We start from the raw sequence: 17208 nt of genomic DNA, 5'->3' as shown, positions 1-17208 counted from the left end.
AAGATAGTAATTCTGTTCCTTCATGACCTCTTCTTCAGTGCCTGCCTCCAAGTTCATGTTTGATTTCCTGTCCCGATTACCATTCATAATGCACTGTAAGATATAAAATGAAATAAACTCTTTTCTCTCCGAAAAAAAAAAAGAAAAAAACAAACAAATCAACAACAACAAAAACCAAACCCAAACTGGGCATGAAGATACATGCTTATAATCCTTGCACGGGGACTGAGTCAGGGGCAGTAAGAGCTCAGGGTGAGAGGTCGGGGTCAGTGGTTATGAATGTGTACTGGTCTCCAGCAACCTTGTTGAGTAGGTCATTTCTGCCTGTGACTCCAGCTCCAGGGAATCTGACACTTTCTTTTAGCTTTTGTCAGCCAGCACCTGTAATCAAGTGTACATTTCCACACAGAGACACACACCTATACACATAATTAAGAAATAAAAGATTTTAAAAGAGTTTAAGCTGAGTTCTGACTACATAGTTACATAGTTACAAGCCATCTTGGGCTATGTAGTATGCTGTTGTCTGAAATAAATTAAACATAAGTTGGAAGGATACTGTTTGCAGAAGGAGACAGGCAAGAGTGACAACGTTCTTACAAGCCAGAAGGAAGTTTAGGAGTAGCTTTAGAATACTGCAAAACAAAGTCTAGGTGCTTGATTGTACAGCTTAACTATTTGTATGCTACACCATAAAGGCAGTAAATACAAGGATGGATTACAGCAATTAGGTACTCTCCCTTTCCCTGTGTGTGCCTTAGGGTCATGGAGTGATACCGTTGTTCTTTGAAAAAGAAGCCATCCACTCTTTGTAATCCCTGTTCTGTTTCTGTCCCTTTTTTTCTACTTCAGCTTTTAGAAAAGCAAAATTGGTTAATACCAAATGTCTTAACCTGTCAAGCAAGTTTTATTCTAAAGAGAGTAAAGTAAATGTGAATGTAACTGCAGTATAGGCAGGTTTGGACAGATGTCAAAGAGGAGAAATTAGAGAAAGACCAGAGATAAAAACAAATGAAGGGCATCAAGGAAAATGACATGTGAATCTGATTAACAGTGGAAGAAAAGACAGAACTGAGTGAGGATGGATCCAAAGTCCGCCCAGATGCATGAGCGAGGAGTGTTGTTACAGCAGTGATTGGAGATAGTTGGCTTCTCGACTGCAGGTTGTGTGTTTGTATCTCTGTTGAGCTCTACATACTTTTACTGCCTAAAGTAGTGCTGGGTACAAAGTACTTAGTGTTTATTATGCACGTGATTATTGAGATTAGTACTTAGAAAGCAGTGCTCAACAGTGTGGGTAGGAAGGGTTTTTGACAGTGAATTGTGGTTGAGGAGTTATAGAAATTCTAAGCTAGACTGCCATTTGGTAGTTGTCATTGCTTTGGCTGCCATTGCCAATGTCATACAAATGCCTCTCAGGTATTATTTGCGTGGCCTTATAAATAAAATGGGCACTGTCAAAGTATGACCTACTGATAATTTTCTAAATAAATGTAGCTTTCAACTCTTGTAAATATTTACCTTTAGAGAAATCTCTCTCTCATCCTTCACCAAAGACACTTCTTCTGTAGCAGATGGAGGGTGCTACAGAGATTTATATCTGGTCAAAATGTAGAAAGTGTGTGACTAGGATGCCCAGCCCTGGTCTAGGATGCCCAACCCTGTCGGGACCTCTACCAGACAACCTCTATACCTAAGGCTCACAGAGCATCGTGGAAGAGGGGGCAGAAAGGTGTAGAGGCAGAACCTGGACAATTGCTGCGAGCAAGTGACTTCTAGACATGTCAGGGGTACTGCATCCTTGAACTCTCAACTGTGTGGTTGCCTGCATAAGACTTATGTCACTCAAATGCCAGAGTAGGTGGGGGAAATTTTCTCAAGGCTCTATCTACCCTCTGAAGAACTATAGGCAGTCAGTGGCTGCTAAGAGAGGGAAAGTCTGGTTTCTCCAGAGATGAGAGACCCCTGACAAGTTCCCCATTAAAGTGGTCAGCACTGCATATGTACATATGGGCAACAGTAACTGTATTCAGGAGGTTGTATGTGTGTAGGTCTCTACACCTACAGTATTTCCAGAAACAATAATTAGAAAAGGAGGTGGTGAATTTGAAAGCATAAAGGGGAAGACAGGAGTTGGAGAGGATATAGGGAGGGATGAAAATGATGTAAATACAGTGTGTTTATATAGGAAATTCTTTAAAAGTTATAATGTGATTTAATACAGACTCATATAGTTAGTTGAAGGAGGGAGAAACTGAATAAATATAGTCCAAGAACAAACCTGGGAGAGAATTATTCTACATCGGGGAGGGAATAGGAGAGATGAATTAGTTATACCTTTTTTTTTTCTGTTTATTTGGTGTTTTGGTTGTTGTTGGTGGTGGTGGGTTTTTTTTTGTTTGTTTGTTTGTTTTTGTGGTGAGTGGGCACGGTGCTTAGAATTAAACCCTGGGGTCTTGTACATACTAAGTGAGTATATCCCTGAGCTGTTAGTTGGACTTTTGATGCGTATCTTCTTGGATGAGTTCTATCTTTCTCGAAAAATATGTTTACATACTGCATGTCTTCATTTTTAAACCCTGTCAATATCTTTAATATCCATTGTGTACAAATTCAAACTTGGAATTCATGAGTTGTAAGACTAAGAAAGATCAGAGAGAGCCTCTCTGTGTTTTGAAGATGAAGGAACAGCTTCTTAACTTCTTGAGAGCTCAGCCTGTGTCCCAGAGCATTCCCTTAGTTTCCTTGTGACTTAGATTGAACCTGGTGCAATTGGAGAATGAGAGGTAACCCCAGCATGGAGAAATAAATAGAAAAGAATTGCTAATGGGGCTGGGCTTGTACCTCACTGTAGAACACGGCTGTACCTTGTTCAAGGCCCTGGGTACAATCCCTGGCACCACTCAGAAGAAGATGGAAATGAAAATGAAAAAGAAATGAAAGTTAGAAGCAGATGTGGTGATAAGTTATAATAAACTAGGAAGATCACCAAAAAGGGAGATAGGGGTTTCTATTCTCAGTGCTGAGTCCCTTAATCCTCAGCAGCAAGGGGCCTCTGAAGTGCCTCAGGTGTTTGGAAACTATTTGGAACCCACTGATTTGGAAGCTTGTATCATCTGACAATGAAAGTTGTTATGAAAGAAAAATCCTACTTGTTTCTTGCCTCTTTGAGTTCCTTAGTGAATGTATTAAACCTTGGAATAGTGAACACGATAAGACCTAGGCTATAATTAGTTAGGACTTTAATAAACTTGGCCATTACTTTAAAAGTTCATTGACTGTTTTTGTATTTATACAGATTTTGTGTGAATTAGTTTCTCACAAAGAGATGACTTATTAGCCTAAACATAGCCAAAGAATTAAGGAGAGTAAGACAAACAAGATGAAATTTAGGAGTAGCCATTGAATTGGCCTCGCGTGAATTTGTGTCATGGGCTTGTGAAGTTTATGTGTTTTAAATAATTATTTTATTGTAGTATTTACAATTTTGAATTTTAGTCAGCATCTGATTAAACCCTGTGCCAGACACTGTGGAGAGGGAGGGAAAAATAGGGCAAAGTCCTTCCTCTTAGACTTGTATCATGCTGAGGACAGAATGCGGAACGTGACGTTTTAGATGGTTTTCCTTTTTACTTAATTTCCACACCTGAGCTTTCATGTTGTACGATTTTTAATTTTAATTTACTGACTTGTAAAGCATGTTCATGACTGAAAATTCAGTCATTTAGAGCTTGTATACTTCCTTTCCAATTATTAGGTTGCACGACTGGAGAAGGACAAAGAGGAGCTACATAACAAGCTGCTTAGTGTTGATCCCACGAGAGACAGCAAACGAGTGGAGCAACTTGTTCGAGAAAAAACCCATTTGCTTCAGAAATTGAAAAGTTTAGAGGCTGAAATAGCAGAATTAAGGGCTGAGAAAGAGAATTCTGGTGCTCAGGTAGAAAATGTCCAAAGAATACAGGTGAGGCAGTTGGCTGAGATGCAGGCTACACTCAGATCCTTGGAGGTAAGGTTTTAATTGCATCCCAGTGGAGTATGGCATAAGTTTTAAAAGTGCTCTTGACAAGCCTTTGGTTTTTAGAACATAAATATATGCTTGCTGACGCATTTGCAGACTCCCAAGTGTACATGGAAAGAGGAAAGGTTTTGATTGATCAGCAGTGGCTGTGCTACTACATTTATGAGGGGATAGTCATTCTTTGGGAGTGGAGTCATCATCTGAGTGAAAGGACTTTAATATAATATATAAAATATAGAAAATAATATACAAAATATAATATACAAAATATCCCCCATTTTCAAGAGTAAAGTCATCTTAAAACAGAAAGAATAATTATTTTGAAATCATAAATTCCTTATTCTAGAATTTAAAACATTAAAGTTATACATTCTGTTTGAGCAGACATATTGTATATAACTTAAAACAACTCTCTAGCCAAAGTGATAAAAGGTAGCTGGCTACTAATGCATCCAGATCTTGACTGAGTTCTTTCCCTGAGCTCATTAGAGAAAGAACAGTGTTGGCAGAACTGCCCTGGGACTGATGGAGGAATCACTTAGGAAGATTCTTGGCTTTCTCTGTATTCAGGCAGGCTGATGCCTCTTAGATCCTGGGGCCTAAGATGGAGCAGAGATGCTATTTAATGTTTTTCTTTATTTTGGTCAGTTTGTGTTTTCCTCCTTTGGGATAGTCATAAAATGGTTGAGCTGGAAGGAAATTATATGTACATGGTTTGTAGCTAATAATCAGTCTCAAAATATTCAATGATGATGGGCTAATAAGCTGGTCCATGAGTTTGGAAAAATAGAAGTCACTTGGGGGAGGGAGTGGGGAGGATGAAGTCTGTGTCAATCCTTGTTGATTTCCACAATTAAACTTATTAGAGTCCCTGAACATTAGACTTAAGCCAGTTTACAGTAAGATAATGTAGGTTGCCATTTTGGAGCTCTTAATATATTGACACAGTAGCAGAGTAAGGGGAAAGTTGCAGTTGAATATAGTGTCTGGTCCCAGTTTGACCAAGGTCGTCTAGAATGATTATTTTCCAGGTAAGATGAGTGATGACAAAAGACAGATGGCTCATCTAGGACATTTTTCAGAAGAGCCCATATTTAATTTTTATCATTTGTCAGATGAAATGAAAAACATACACGATAACAAATAGTATTTTTCTCTAGTGTTTCACAGTTGTTGTTGCTGTATGCAAATAATACCATTTTATATTTGAAAAAAATAATTGTTCTCTGGCTTAGTTGCTGAACAAAGTCTTTTTTTTTAATACAGTAAACATGCATAGAAAGCATAGACCTGAAAGTTTATACTGTAAGTGCAGAAACACTCATTTTACTTATCATGAGTAGGAGTGTTTCAAAGCTTTTATTTTTTCCTCTCTGGTAAGAGTACCTTGAGTATCAGTTTGAGGAACTGTCTGGCAATTTATAGATTTACCTCTTTGCCTGTGCCTCAGAAGGCTCCAGGACAGTTGAGAATTTGTCTCTCTCTTCTTTTGGTTGAAAAAAAAAAAATCTCCATTGATTGTGGATTTTCCACTGTTTTATATTCATTTATTGTGTGTGCGCATAGACCTGTGTGAGGCCTATGTACCATGGCAGTTAGAGGATGGTGTTCTTCCTCCACCACGTTGGCCTGGGGAGCTAAGTAAGAGCCAGGCTTGGCAGCGAGCACATTTACCCACTTCTTGGACCTTGTAAGCTTCCTCCTTGCCTGCTCTCTAAAATGCTGTTTTGTAACTGTTGTAAACTTGACAGTCTAAAAAATGTTAGAATTATGTCAGCATTCCCATATTAAGGTATGTGAGTACTTTCTCTCCTGAAAGAAATGAATTTGAATTCTACAGGTCTGTTTGAGAAAACTTACTTTAGGACATGTTAGTGTTACTTAAGTTTTGAAGAATTAATTTTTATGTTTGATTGCACAGGCATGTTAATAATAATAACATAAAATAATAAGATAATGCTTATTTTTTAATATAATATGAAAGGTTATGGATGTATTTTAAAATCTTTGTCTTGAAGGCTGAAAAGCAGTCAGCTAAACTACAAGCTGAACGCTTAGAAAAAGAGCTACAATCAAGCAATGAACAAAATACCTGTTTAATCAGCAAGTTGCATAGAGCTGACCGAGAAATCAGCACTCTGGCCAGTGAAGTGAGTTGCTGTCCTTTGCTTCTTCCTCAGGAGAGCTTGCGACTGACTGCACAGTGATAAAAAATTTGGTGTTTGAATAATTGTCTGAGTTGAAATCCTTTTTAACCTATCATTTTATCTTTTAACTGATGATTTCTAGTTGGTTTCTGTGTCCTCTACCCATGCAGAGCCCTTATGACCTTCAGGTCTTCCTCAGCCATCAGTATCTGGCTTCCTTCCTATCACCTCACTCCTCCCTCCCTCACTGACTTTCTTAGAAAGAGCTCACTCTCCCTGGTGTCTGTGCTTGTGTGCCTGCCATGAGCTTCCCCTACATATCTTGCTTCCTTCCTTTCTGTGGTGGGAACCTAAAGGAGGCCTGCCTTCCCTGATTTCAAAATAGTAAAATAGTAATTTTTCTCTTCCACCTTAATCTTTGTTTTCTTAACCTGCTCTGTCTTTCTTTATAATTCTTAATGCCATCTGATATATTTTTTATTTTTAAAATAATTTATTTTTATTTTATACGTGTGCCTCTGTCTATGTATTGCTTTGCATGTTTACATGTGTTCTCAAGAAAGCCAGAAGAGGGTATCAGATCCTCTGGACTAGAATTACAGATAGCTGTTCACCGCTGTATAGGTTCTGAATTTTTCAAGAGCATCAAGTCCTCTTGACCACTGAGACATTTCCCTAGCCCCTGTCTGTTTTTACTCTTTTTAAAATTTCTCCTTACCACTTTGTCCTTTAACTGAATGTCAGTTCCACGCTGGCAAACATTGACTTTCACTACACTACTCGTGGCTCCTGGGAAAGACACTCATGTCGTAGATCCTTGTTAATAGTTCTCCAGCAAGTAATTTTAACATGATTTGCTTGTAAATTATCCTTAAAGATGTAACTTGAATGTTAAGTAATCTTTTCTTTTAAAAAAAGGATTTATTTATTATATGTAAGTTCACTGTAGCTGTTTTCAGACACACCAGAAGAGGGCATCAGATCACATTACAGATGGTTGTGAGCCACCATGTGGTTGCTGGGATTTGAACTCAGGACCTTCAGAAGAGCAGTCAGTGCTCTTAACCGCTGAGCCATCTCTCCAGCCCTTAAGTAATCTTTATGTCAAAGTTTTTTCTCAAATTCAATTTTCCTCACCACATACAATGTATATATAAAGTATCTCAAAATCGGAAATAAGATGGCAATGGGAAAAGTGTCTTATGGAAGATTGCTTTGAAGTTAGGCAGACTGAACGTAAGGTTTTTTGTTTTGTTTTGTTTAATTAATTTTGTGACTTTGGTATTTCTATTTGAAACTTTAGTATCCACCTCCATAAACATATATTTAGAGTTGTGGAAAAATTAAATGAGGTATTATACATAAAGTGCTTGTCATAAATTCTAATAGATACTCCCTAACATACTGCTGTTTTCAGCTTTGAACCTTTGTTAGATCTTGAAAATAAGATCACCATAAAAAATCCAGGATGACTCACAGGTTAAAAAATAACACTATTCACTGTAGCCTAGTAGAAATGTATGTGCTTTAACTAAAGACATTGTCTAGTCATTATACATTTGTTGGCCAACAACTTCTTGTGATGGCTTATGGGCGGTGTATAGATAGATGGCTTATGGGTGGTGTATAGACTGAGAAGAGACAAAGTCACCACAGCTTAAGTGTCATGGTTCCACTGGAAAGACATTTCTTACCATGAAATTAGACTATAGTCTACTGTCATTTTCTCTCTTTTAAATGGATTGATTTTGTTATTTGACAGTTCTATTTATGTGAGTATTCTCTCCCTCTGCCCACATTTATTTATCTCCCTCTCATTTTTACCCCAACTACTGTCTCTATCAGTCCCTTTCTTGGAATCTTGGCTTTGGGTTTTATTTTGTGACCCATTTAGTTTAACCAGGGACACATGGGTTGGAACTGTCCATTGGGGCCTGGCAGGGTCATCAGTGGGTGTATAATGGAAGGCAATGATTTCCCCTCTTTTTTTCTCTGTCAGTGCTAAGTAGTTCAGTGATAGGGCCCCTAACTCCTCCATCCATACCTAACTTTCGGCCCATCCTCATGAAGACACTGTTCAGGTACGCACAGCTGCCGAGTGTTTGTGATTGCAATGTCTGTGCTTAGAAGATGACTTTGTGCTGCTCTTTTTCCTATCTTAAGCTTTGTCATTCTTTTTGTCCCCTTCTCCTCAGTGTTCCTTGACTTTAGAGGGGATGATAAATATCTTTTTACAGGTAGTTCTCTAGTCTGTTGCTTGTTCTCACTGTAGCCATGAGTCTTTGTATTCACTACCCTTCCCTGGAAAGGTAACATTTGTCTATGGGTACAAGCATGTATTTAGAAGGCAGCTTGATGTCATATCAGTTTTACTAAACAACTGTAATTAGTTCTTCCCTGGGGATTATCTCTTCCACCATGGGTTTTTGATCAGGTTTACAGCTCCATGCAATCCCTCCTGTGGACTGGCTCTCAACCTAACTCCCGTGGCAGTAGTGCCTCTGTTGCATACTGGGCACATCTTCCCTGACAGGTTGGCTTTGTAGAAGTAGGATTCAGATATAGGAAGACACTGAATGCCTGTCCCTCTCCTGCAGCCTGCATGGCACCTCTGGGACCATGAGAACTAGGTGACATGGAGGGAAGCTTCACTCAGTTCCAGCTTGATTTCTCCACACCACGCATGTATGAAGTGTAGAATCCTTTGCAAAAGGGTCGTGTCTAGTTCTGGTAGGTGACCGGGAGGAGTAGTTTAGTAACACTGAGGAAGAGGAGGCAGAAAGCGGTCAAAGCCTGGTTCTTCCTGACCAGTAACTAATGAGGACTTATCCACCCATGGCTGCAGGGATGAGTTTTTCTTCTTTAGCCTTGCAGGGGAGTTCCTGTAGGATCCTTCCCAGCCTCCTGTTAGTAGGTTTCTCTAGACGCATTCCAGACACTGTTTGTTTTCACTGGCCATCTTACAATCCATTCATCTTACTCTCTTTCTTGTCATCCTGCAACTTGGTGACTATGTAATTTTTTCTACAGAAAACTAATGTACTAATCATGTAGACTTAGCATATTCTTATTACCAGTTTTCATATAGTTAAACTGCATTCTGCTTTGGGAAATGACTGTATTCTTTTTTTTTGTTGTTTTTTTTTGTTTGTTTTTTTGTTTTTTTGTTTTTTGTTTTTGTTTTTTTTTTTCAAGACAGGGTTTCTCTGTGTAGTCCTGGCTGTCCTGGAACTCACTCTGTAGACCAGGCTGGTCTCGAACTCAGAAATCCGTCTGCCTCTGCCTCCCAAGTGCTGGGATTAAAGGCATGCGCCACCATGCCCGGCGACTGTATTCTATTAGTATAAGTATAACTTTGAATCTTTCTTTTAGGGAATTGTGATAAAACTGAAATTTTGTGATTGAAACAGTAATTTTAGATGTATTGGATGTCACCCTTGGAAGATAGTCTACTTAACTTTTTTCCCATTAAAAGCCAGCAAGATGCCAGTGGATAAATTTAATTACTGGTATTTCCTTATGAGTGTTGTCCTCTGATCTCTATACATACACCTTGCATTTGTATGCCCCTTAACCAATTAATCAATGTAATTTAAAATTTCATATTCCTTCACATTGTAGAATATACATGTTATTTTTCTTTGAGTTTATGTATAACATACAAGTTGTTTTGTAGCTGATGTTTCATTTAATTCATCTGACATGAATGGTACTAAGAGTAAGTAAAATTAAGCAAATAAAATATTTGTTATTTTTGGTTTTTTGAAGCAGGATCTTTATTATGTAGTTTTGACTGTCCTGGAACTCAGAGTGTAGACCAGGCTGGCCTCAAACTCACAGAGATCCACCAGCCTCTGCCCCCTCAGTGCTGGAATTAAAGGTATACACCACCACACCCAGCTGCAAATAAAATTTTCAAAGGTTAAATACACACACACACACACACACACACACACACACACACACACATGCATGCATACATTTTTCTTCCCTTCTCTTCTCCTCACATCCCTTTTTGTGGTATTAGGAGTGGAAGTTAAACTTTTGTGTGTGCTGGGCAAGCACTCTACCCACCATAGTTATTAAGGTATTTAATCTTAGCTACTATTAGTTTTATGGGTTTACATTTAGGTTGTTTAGAAATTATGCCATTCTGGATGAACATATTTTGAATCCTAACTCATTCATTTTATTTCTAGTGTATGTGTGTGTATATCTATGTTTTGACTAGTCAGTAGCTGTGTAACCTTAGGCAAGCTATTTCATATCTTTAGTATTCTGTTGATTTCATTGGAATCCAATTTCCTAAGTGCAACAAAGCCTTTTTCTGTTGATCACTAACAATTCTTCCAACTTTCTATAGTAGAAATCAGCAAGTGATATGGCTTCTTCCTCATTTGTGTCAACAGATAGAAATTAAATGTCTACATGATAAGAATTTAGCAAAATTTCAACAGCGCCCCCCACCTCTAATCAAAACATATAAAACACAAAGTAGTAGATTCATGATATAGGGAATTCTCAAGTATCTTCAAGTCCCTTTATAGACTTTCAGTTTTGTTCAACCATATTTGAGTGTTCAGTATTTACCGTACATTGTTTAAATGTGAGTAGTCGGACTGGGTTCCTGAAGTAACTGGAACTGTAAATGGTTTATGGGTTTACATTTAGGTTGGGCATTGGATGTGCTGGGCTTTAGTGGTGGCTTCTAAGTCTTGGGGTGGGAGTGCGGGGGGGGGGATTGAGGGGGATTTTGCAACACAATTTTTCCTAGTCCTCTGGCTCTCTTGTGTACTGACCCTTACCTTTCTTCTGTGTTCTGTACATACACACTTCATTATTGTTCTTCCTTTGTTCAAGCTAGAAAATAAATACAGTTTCTTATTCCACTGAAGAAAACAGCAGTGTGGTATTATTTCTCAATGCTTGTTTATTAGTACTCTGCTGAGAATTGCCTGTGTTTTTTAAGGCACACTTGAAGTAGTTTGCATATAAATGGGAGTACTCAATACATCCTTCAACTTCAGACAAAACAAGTTTCATCTGAAATTTTATATGTAAAAGGATTGCAGGAAGGGTAGTTTTTAAAATATTTCTAACATGTGTGTCACAGTTTTCTTTGCAACTTGAAATTTTCATCAACATTTTGCAATCCTAGCAAATGGCTGTTTGCAGTGCAAAGGAACACCTGGGGTATGTTTAACTAAGTTATTTAAATTTGTAAATGTTAGGCTTTAGAACAAAGCTATGCCAGTATCAGTGGCTCAGATGAAAGGTATTATCATAGTTAGCCTAAAAATGATGTCCTTAATGATATTTCAATCCCATGAAGAACATTAAGTTTACCTCATGAGGTTTTCAGTCTTCAGAAATCTAAGTTACAGAAACCATCCCTCAGAACTGTCATGATTCAGCTATTTAAGGAAGTTACACCATCTCATAATTTAGAGAAAGCCAGAGTTTAAGTATTATCTCTTTGGAGTTTGTAGCCAGAGCTTCTGGTGTAACACTTTTTAAAAACTGTATTGTTTCTCCTGTATATTGTTTTCTCAGTTTTTTGTTTTGTCTTAAAGTTTTTAGTTTTACATGTATGAGTGTTTTGTCTACATGCATGTATGTGTGCCCTATTTGTGCCTTGTGCCTATGGAGGTCAGAAAATGTATATTGAATGCCCTGGATGTGGAGTTATAGACAGCTGTGAAACACCATGTCGGTGCAGGTAACTGAGTCTGAGTTCTCTGAAAAAGCAGCAGACACCAGCCCCCTCTCAATTTATAGATTTTTAGCATTTATGAACTACCTAATACCACCATTTAGTCTTGGGTGACTGAATATTTCCTTCTGTGATATAAAAAGCATAATGCAAACCACAATATAAAGGCCAGCCTCTGGCAGACAGTCTATTAAGACAGTGACTTAGCCTGGCAGAGAGGTTGACAAGGCCATGGAGCTCTTCAAGTTTAGGTTTCTTAGGTGTTTGGAATTCTGAGCACAAGGGTATGATGGCCATTTTTGTGCATGCTGGAGTGGAGGACAAAGATCATGATCTGGTAGCTTCCTAAGCTGTTTTCCACCTTATTTTCTGAGGCGAGTTTCCAAGCTCCATCTGATTTGGCTAGCCCCAGTGGTCTGTCTGTCTCTGCCTCCTCAGCTCTGCGATTACTGGCATGCCACACGATTTTTAACATAGGTCCTGGGCATCCACACTCAGGCCTTATGCTTGTAAGGCAAACAGTTTATTCACTAAGCTAGCTCCATCACTCATGTTCATGTTTTTAATATACCTTGTAGTAGTATCTCTATAGTTTAAAAACAAAACACATTTTGAAAATTTAACAATAAGTGGTTCTGTAAGTAAATTCATTATTTTAAGAACATAGAAATATGGCACCAAAGAAAAACTTAAGACCTATAAATTTATAAAAACAGCATAAGTAAGCCGGTACCTGGCCATGTGTGTGTATGTGTGTGTGTTTTATGTAGTATATACACGTGTTTTGAGACCAGAGGTCTCTCAGGGTGTCTTTCTTAATATTTAAAGTAAGGAAATTATACCATCTTATAATTTAGAAAAACCCGGAATTTAAGTATGATTTCTATGTAGTTTTTAGCCAGAGCTTCTTGTGTAACACAGTTTTTTAAAAACTGTATTGTTTCTCTGTATATTGTTTTCTCTGTTTTTTGTTTTGTTTCAACATTTTTCGAGTTTTTCTTGTTTTATATATATGAGTGTTTTATCTGCGTGTATATGTGTGACATATTTGTGCCTTGTGCCTATGAGGATCAGAAAGACGATATTGTCTATCATATTTTATAATTAGTTTTTTAAAGAATTAAAAATTTTTAAAATTTGTTTTTTCTGCATTTAGAGGCTTTGTCTACATGTATGTCTGCACACCATGTGTGCCTGACGCCTACAGAGGTCAGAACAGGTTATCAGATCTCTTAGGACTGGAGTTGTAGACAGTTGATACCTGCCATGTGAGTTCTGGGAACTGAGCCTAGGTCCTGTGTAGTTACTTGACACAGTCTTTGGCTGATCCTGAGGCTCACTGACTCAGCTAGACTGGCTAGGCAGCTACCAGCTCCAGGCGTTTCCTGGTCAGTCTCCTAGCACTGGACTACAGGTGCACCCTGCTATGCCCAGCTTCTTATGTGAGTGCTCGGATCTGAACAGTGGTCCATATTTGTGCTGCAAGCACCTTGTTGACTGTTCCAGCTTGCCAGCCTAAAGAATGTTTTCTTTGTTTTAGTAAAACTAGGTTTTTATGTAGTTTTTCTTTAGGTTACCATGAAATTAATTAATATTCAATGAAATTTACTTGAATTTATTACCTTATTAAAAGCAACTATAGTGTGGTTTGGTGAACTTCTGTGTCACTCTCAACATTTTGCAATTAATGTGTAATATATTATAAGTCACTATAATTATTTTAATACTATATTTTCTCAACATTTTAATGCCCTTGTCAGTTGTCCTTAAAATTGTGGCACAGTAAGAAATTTTAAGTATTAGAAAAATGCCAGCAGAAGGTTGCTATTCTATATCATTTAGTACCATGTAATCTAATTTGGAAGTGTCTTTTTAGTTGGTATTAGCAATGTAAAGAGTAAAGTTTGTGGGTTTTTTTCTTGAGATGCATATTTTACATGGAACCATTCCTTGCAAAATTTTCAGTACCAGTTGTAGATAACACCTCTCCTAATAAATTTTTTTTGGATGAAGAAATACTAATTATTTGGTAGGACTATTTAGACTAAAAATGATGTGTGATGGATTAGTTATATGGAAAGTATTGAAAATTGTTCACATTTCCCTGTAGCTTTAGAAGTAGATTTTGTAATGAAGGGTTTATCTGCTTTGTTTTTATACCTTCCTTCTACCTCACTTGAATATTCATGTGCACAAACACTTCATCTCCAAGTTCAATTGGCCCTCTTTTGGTCTCTTTTATTAATTCTTTTGCTGTGAGCTGATTTCTTTGCTTTTATTTCTTAACCTAACTCATTTTTAAATTAGCTTTACAAAGTTAATTACTCTACCTTAAATAGCTAATCAGCTATTTTTGAGCAGTGTGCAGGATAGTTTTTTGTCAGCTTGACAAGAGCTAAAGTAATCTGAGAGAAGGGAACCTCAATTAAAAAAATGTCTTGATAAGATCAGGCTATAGGCAAGCCTGTAGGACATTTTCTTAATTATTTCCCAGTCCATTTTTGAGTGGTGCCATCCCTGGGTTGGTGGTCCTCAGTCTACAAGAAAGCAGGCTGAGCAAGCAGTAAGGAGCAAGCCAGTAAGCAGCACCCTCCATGGCCTCAGCTCCTGCCTCTAGTTCCTGCCTTGCTTGAGAGTCTGTCTTGACTTCCTTGATGATGGACTGTGATATGGAAGTGTAAGTGAAATAACTCTGTCCTCCTTGGTCATGGTGTTTCAGCATAGATACAGTAACTCTAAAACAATAACTTTTATTCCCTGCTGTCAGAGGTTTTAAGCTTTCCTATGCTTTATTGTAAGGGCGAGCTTATTGTTTGAAGAGAAGATTCTGTGATATCATTCCTAATTAACATTTTATATGTTGTTCCTACTACCTAGAATGCCTTTGCCCCTTTCCCCACTTTTTGTTGTTTTCTGAAATTAGATCCAGTCAAGTAGCCTTGATGATCTGAACTTATAGAGATCTGTCTGCCTCTGCCTCCTGCTTACTGATTTAAGATTAGAGGAGTGCACCACCATGCCCAGCTGTTTCTTCCTTTTTAAAAGGACAGTATCAACATTTTTACCCTGAAATGTTCTGAACTGTCAGTAGATATCAGATATATACAGTTAAAAATTTTAAGGCAAGGTTAAGCCCTGGTGAAGGATGACTTTTGTTTGGTATCTGGGCCTTGGGATACTTTTATTGAAGGTACTTATACCCTGCATTACCAGGTTATTCTCATTTCTGTCTATACTTTTAGGTATGTACTGAGTGATAAGAAGATGACCCAATAATAATTGCAGTTTCTAATGACCAACAGGTGAAAGAGCTTAAACATGCAAACAAACTAGAAATAACTGACATCAAACTGGAGGCGGCAAGAGCTAAGAGTGAGCTAGAAAGAGAAAGGAATAAGATCCAAAGTGAACTCGATGGTAATATAGAATCTCCCATGCTTTTCTCTGTTCTTTTCAAGTCTAAATTCAAATTATTAATATAGAACAACCTGAGTTCTTTTCCAGATTCTCTGTCTTAATAAAATTTTCATCTTAGAGTATTAGGAACTATTTTTATTATGTTGAATGATTTGTGTATTCTGTGATTTTTCTTTAATGAACTGTCTACTGTCTTAATGTTATATAACAATTCTTGATTACTGTGTGGATTAAAAGAAACATTGAAAATGTGAGCCTGTCCTGCATGTACTTACAATTGTAATTGTTCTTAGATCCTCTGAGACTAAGCTAAAGCATGTAAGGCGGGGGCATCCCAGCCTCAGCTCGGGGTTTGATTTGCTGTAAATTCTAGATTAGTTACTGTGTCCTTATTCAAGATGGGCTCAGTTTCAGCTCCATTTTACTCTTAAAATGGCTCATCAAAATTTCTCAGAGGTTAAGTTCCTTTCTTAAATACTTTAAAAATCTATCCTCAGGCTGCACTCTGCTTGAGTTGACCGCTGTTGTTTCCTGTAGAGTTGATTTTATTAGTGATTGTTTTGACTATTTCTATGTATTATCAGAGTTGAGAGTAGTGTGTGTGTGTGTGTGTGTGTGTGTGTGTGTGAGAGAGAGAGAGAGAGAGAGAGAGAGATTCTATTGCTATATTGTGTTTTTAAAGGTTAAATATAAATTATCTATAGTTATTTCTGAAATATTTATCCTAAGACTTGAGAATTCTTTTAATAAGCTTGAAAATGTGATTATTTTTAATTTTGTTAGACATGTAGCATATTTTCTAAAACCCTGGGTCTTTTGAAAGATTCAGTTTATGCTTTTGTTCAATTTTACCATTACCATCTAGTTTATGATACTCTCCTGGGGCTTTAACTCCAGAACCCCTATAACAAGTCAAATGACTAAGCCTCTTTGTGTATTCATCTAAGCTGATCTCTATTCCCCCAAGATTCAAAACAATAAGTGTGTGTAAACTATTTGAAAGATATTTGAATAAAAAGTGACAACATTATGTCCAAGTTTTAGTTGTTTCTCTGTTATTTTGGGAAAGTTCTGATGAGCTAATGTTCTGTAAAGACCTCTAAGAACATGTGTCCATGAGTTACCATTGTCGAAGGACACTGTCACAATATTTCCTTTTACTGGGGGCCAAATGCTTGTGTATTGGCTAGTTTTCTGTCAACTTGACACAGGCTGGAGTTATCACAGAGAAAGGAGCTTCAGTTAGGGAAATGCCTCCAGGAGATCCAGCTGCAAGGCATTTTCTCAATTAGTGATCAAGGGGAGAGGTCCCCTGTGGGTGGTGCCATCTCTGGGCTGGTAGTCTTGGTTCTATAAGAGAGCAGGCTGAGCAAGCCAGGGGAAGCAAGCCAGTAAAAAACATCCCTCCATGGCCTCTGCATCAGTTCCTGCTCCCTGACCTGCTTGAGTTCCAGTCCTGACTTCCTTTAGTGATGAACAGCAATCTGGAAATGTAAGCTGAATAAACCCTTTCCTCCCCAACTTGCTTCTTGGTCATGATGTTTGTGCAGGAATAGAAACCCTGTCTAAGACAGCTTGCAAATTGGAAACTTCATGTTAATGTTGAATAGAGTTTATTTTTCTTCTAAAAATATACTAGGATTGCAGTCAGACAATGAAATTCTCAAGTCAACTGTTGAACACCACAAAGTGCTCTTAGTGGAAAAAGATCGTGAATTAATACGTAAAGTACAAGCTGCCAAGGAAGAAGGTTACCAGAAACTCATGGTCTTACAAGATGAAAAGTGAGTACTTAGTCCCATAGTTTGTGTTAAACTTCTTTGTGCAAACATTGTATTCTCAGATCATCTTTATTGTAGTTCTGCTAACATATTGTCATCTGTTGTTTTAGGCTAGAACTTGAGAACAGA

The 17208-nt window shown here is 37.8% G+C and overlaps 1 protein-coding gene across 3 annotated transcripts in view; it reads left to right on the top strand.

The window, feature by feature from the left end:
* The window catches only part of Cep83 (centrosomal protein 83), a 100286-nt gene that overhangs the window by 46334 nt on the left and 36744 nt on the right, over positions 1–17208 (top strand). For all 3 annotated transcript variants that reach the window (XM_029542469.1, XM_021204703.2, XM_029542470.1), the window contains 5 exons: positions 3758–4009; positions 6040–6171; positions 15184–15298; positions 16938–17082; positions 17190–17208. The exon at positions 17190–17208 is cut by the window's right edge and continues 131 nt beyond it. In XM_029542469.1, coding sequence (XP_029398329.1) covers positions 3758–4009; positions 6040–6171; positions 15184–15298; positions 16938–17082; positions 17190–17208 — 663 coding nt within the window. The remainder of the gene's footprint in view (positions 1–3757; positions 4010–6039; positions 6172–15183; positions 15299–16937; positions 17083–17189) is intronic.

Source organism: Mus pahari, chromosome 9, assembly GCF_900095145.1.
Source record: "Mus pahari chromosome 9, PAHARI_EIJ_v1.1, whole genome shotgun sequence".
Taxonomy (NCBI): Eukaryota; Metazoa; Chordata; class Mammalia; order Rodentia; family Muridae; genus Mus; species Mus pahari.
The sequence above is the reverse complement of the archived record's forward strand: the minus strand, read 5'-3'. Positions and strand labels throughout refer to the sequence as shown.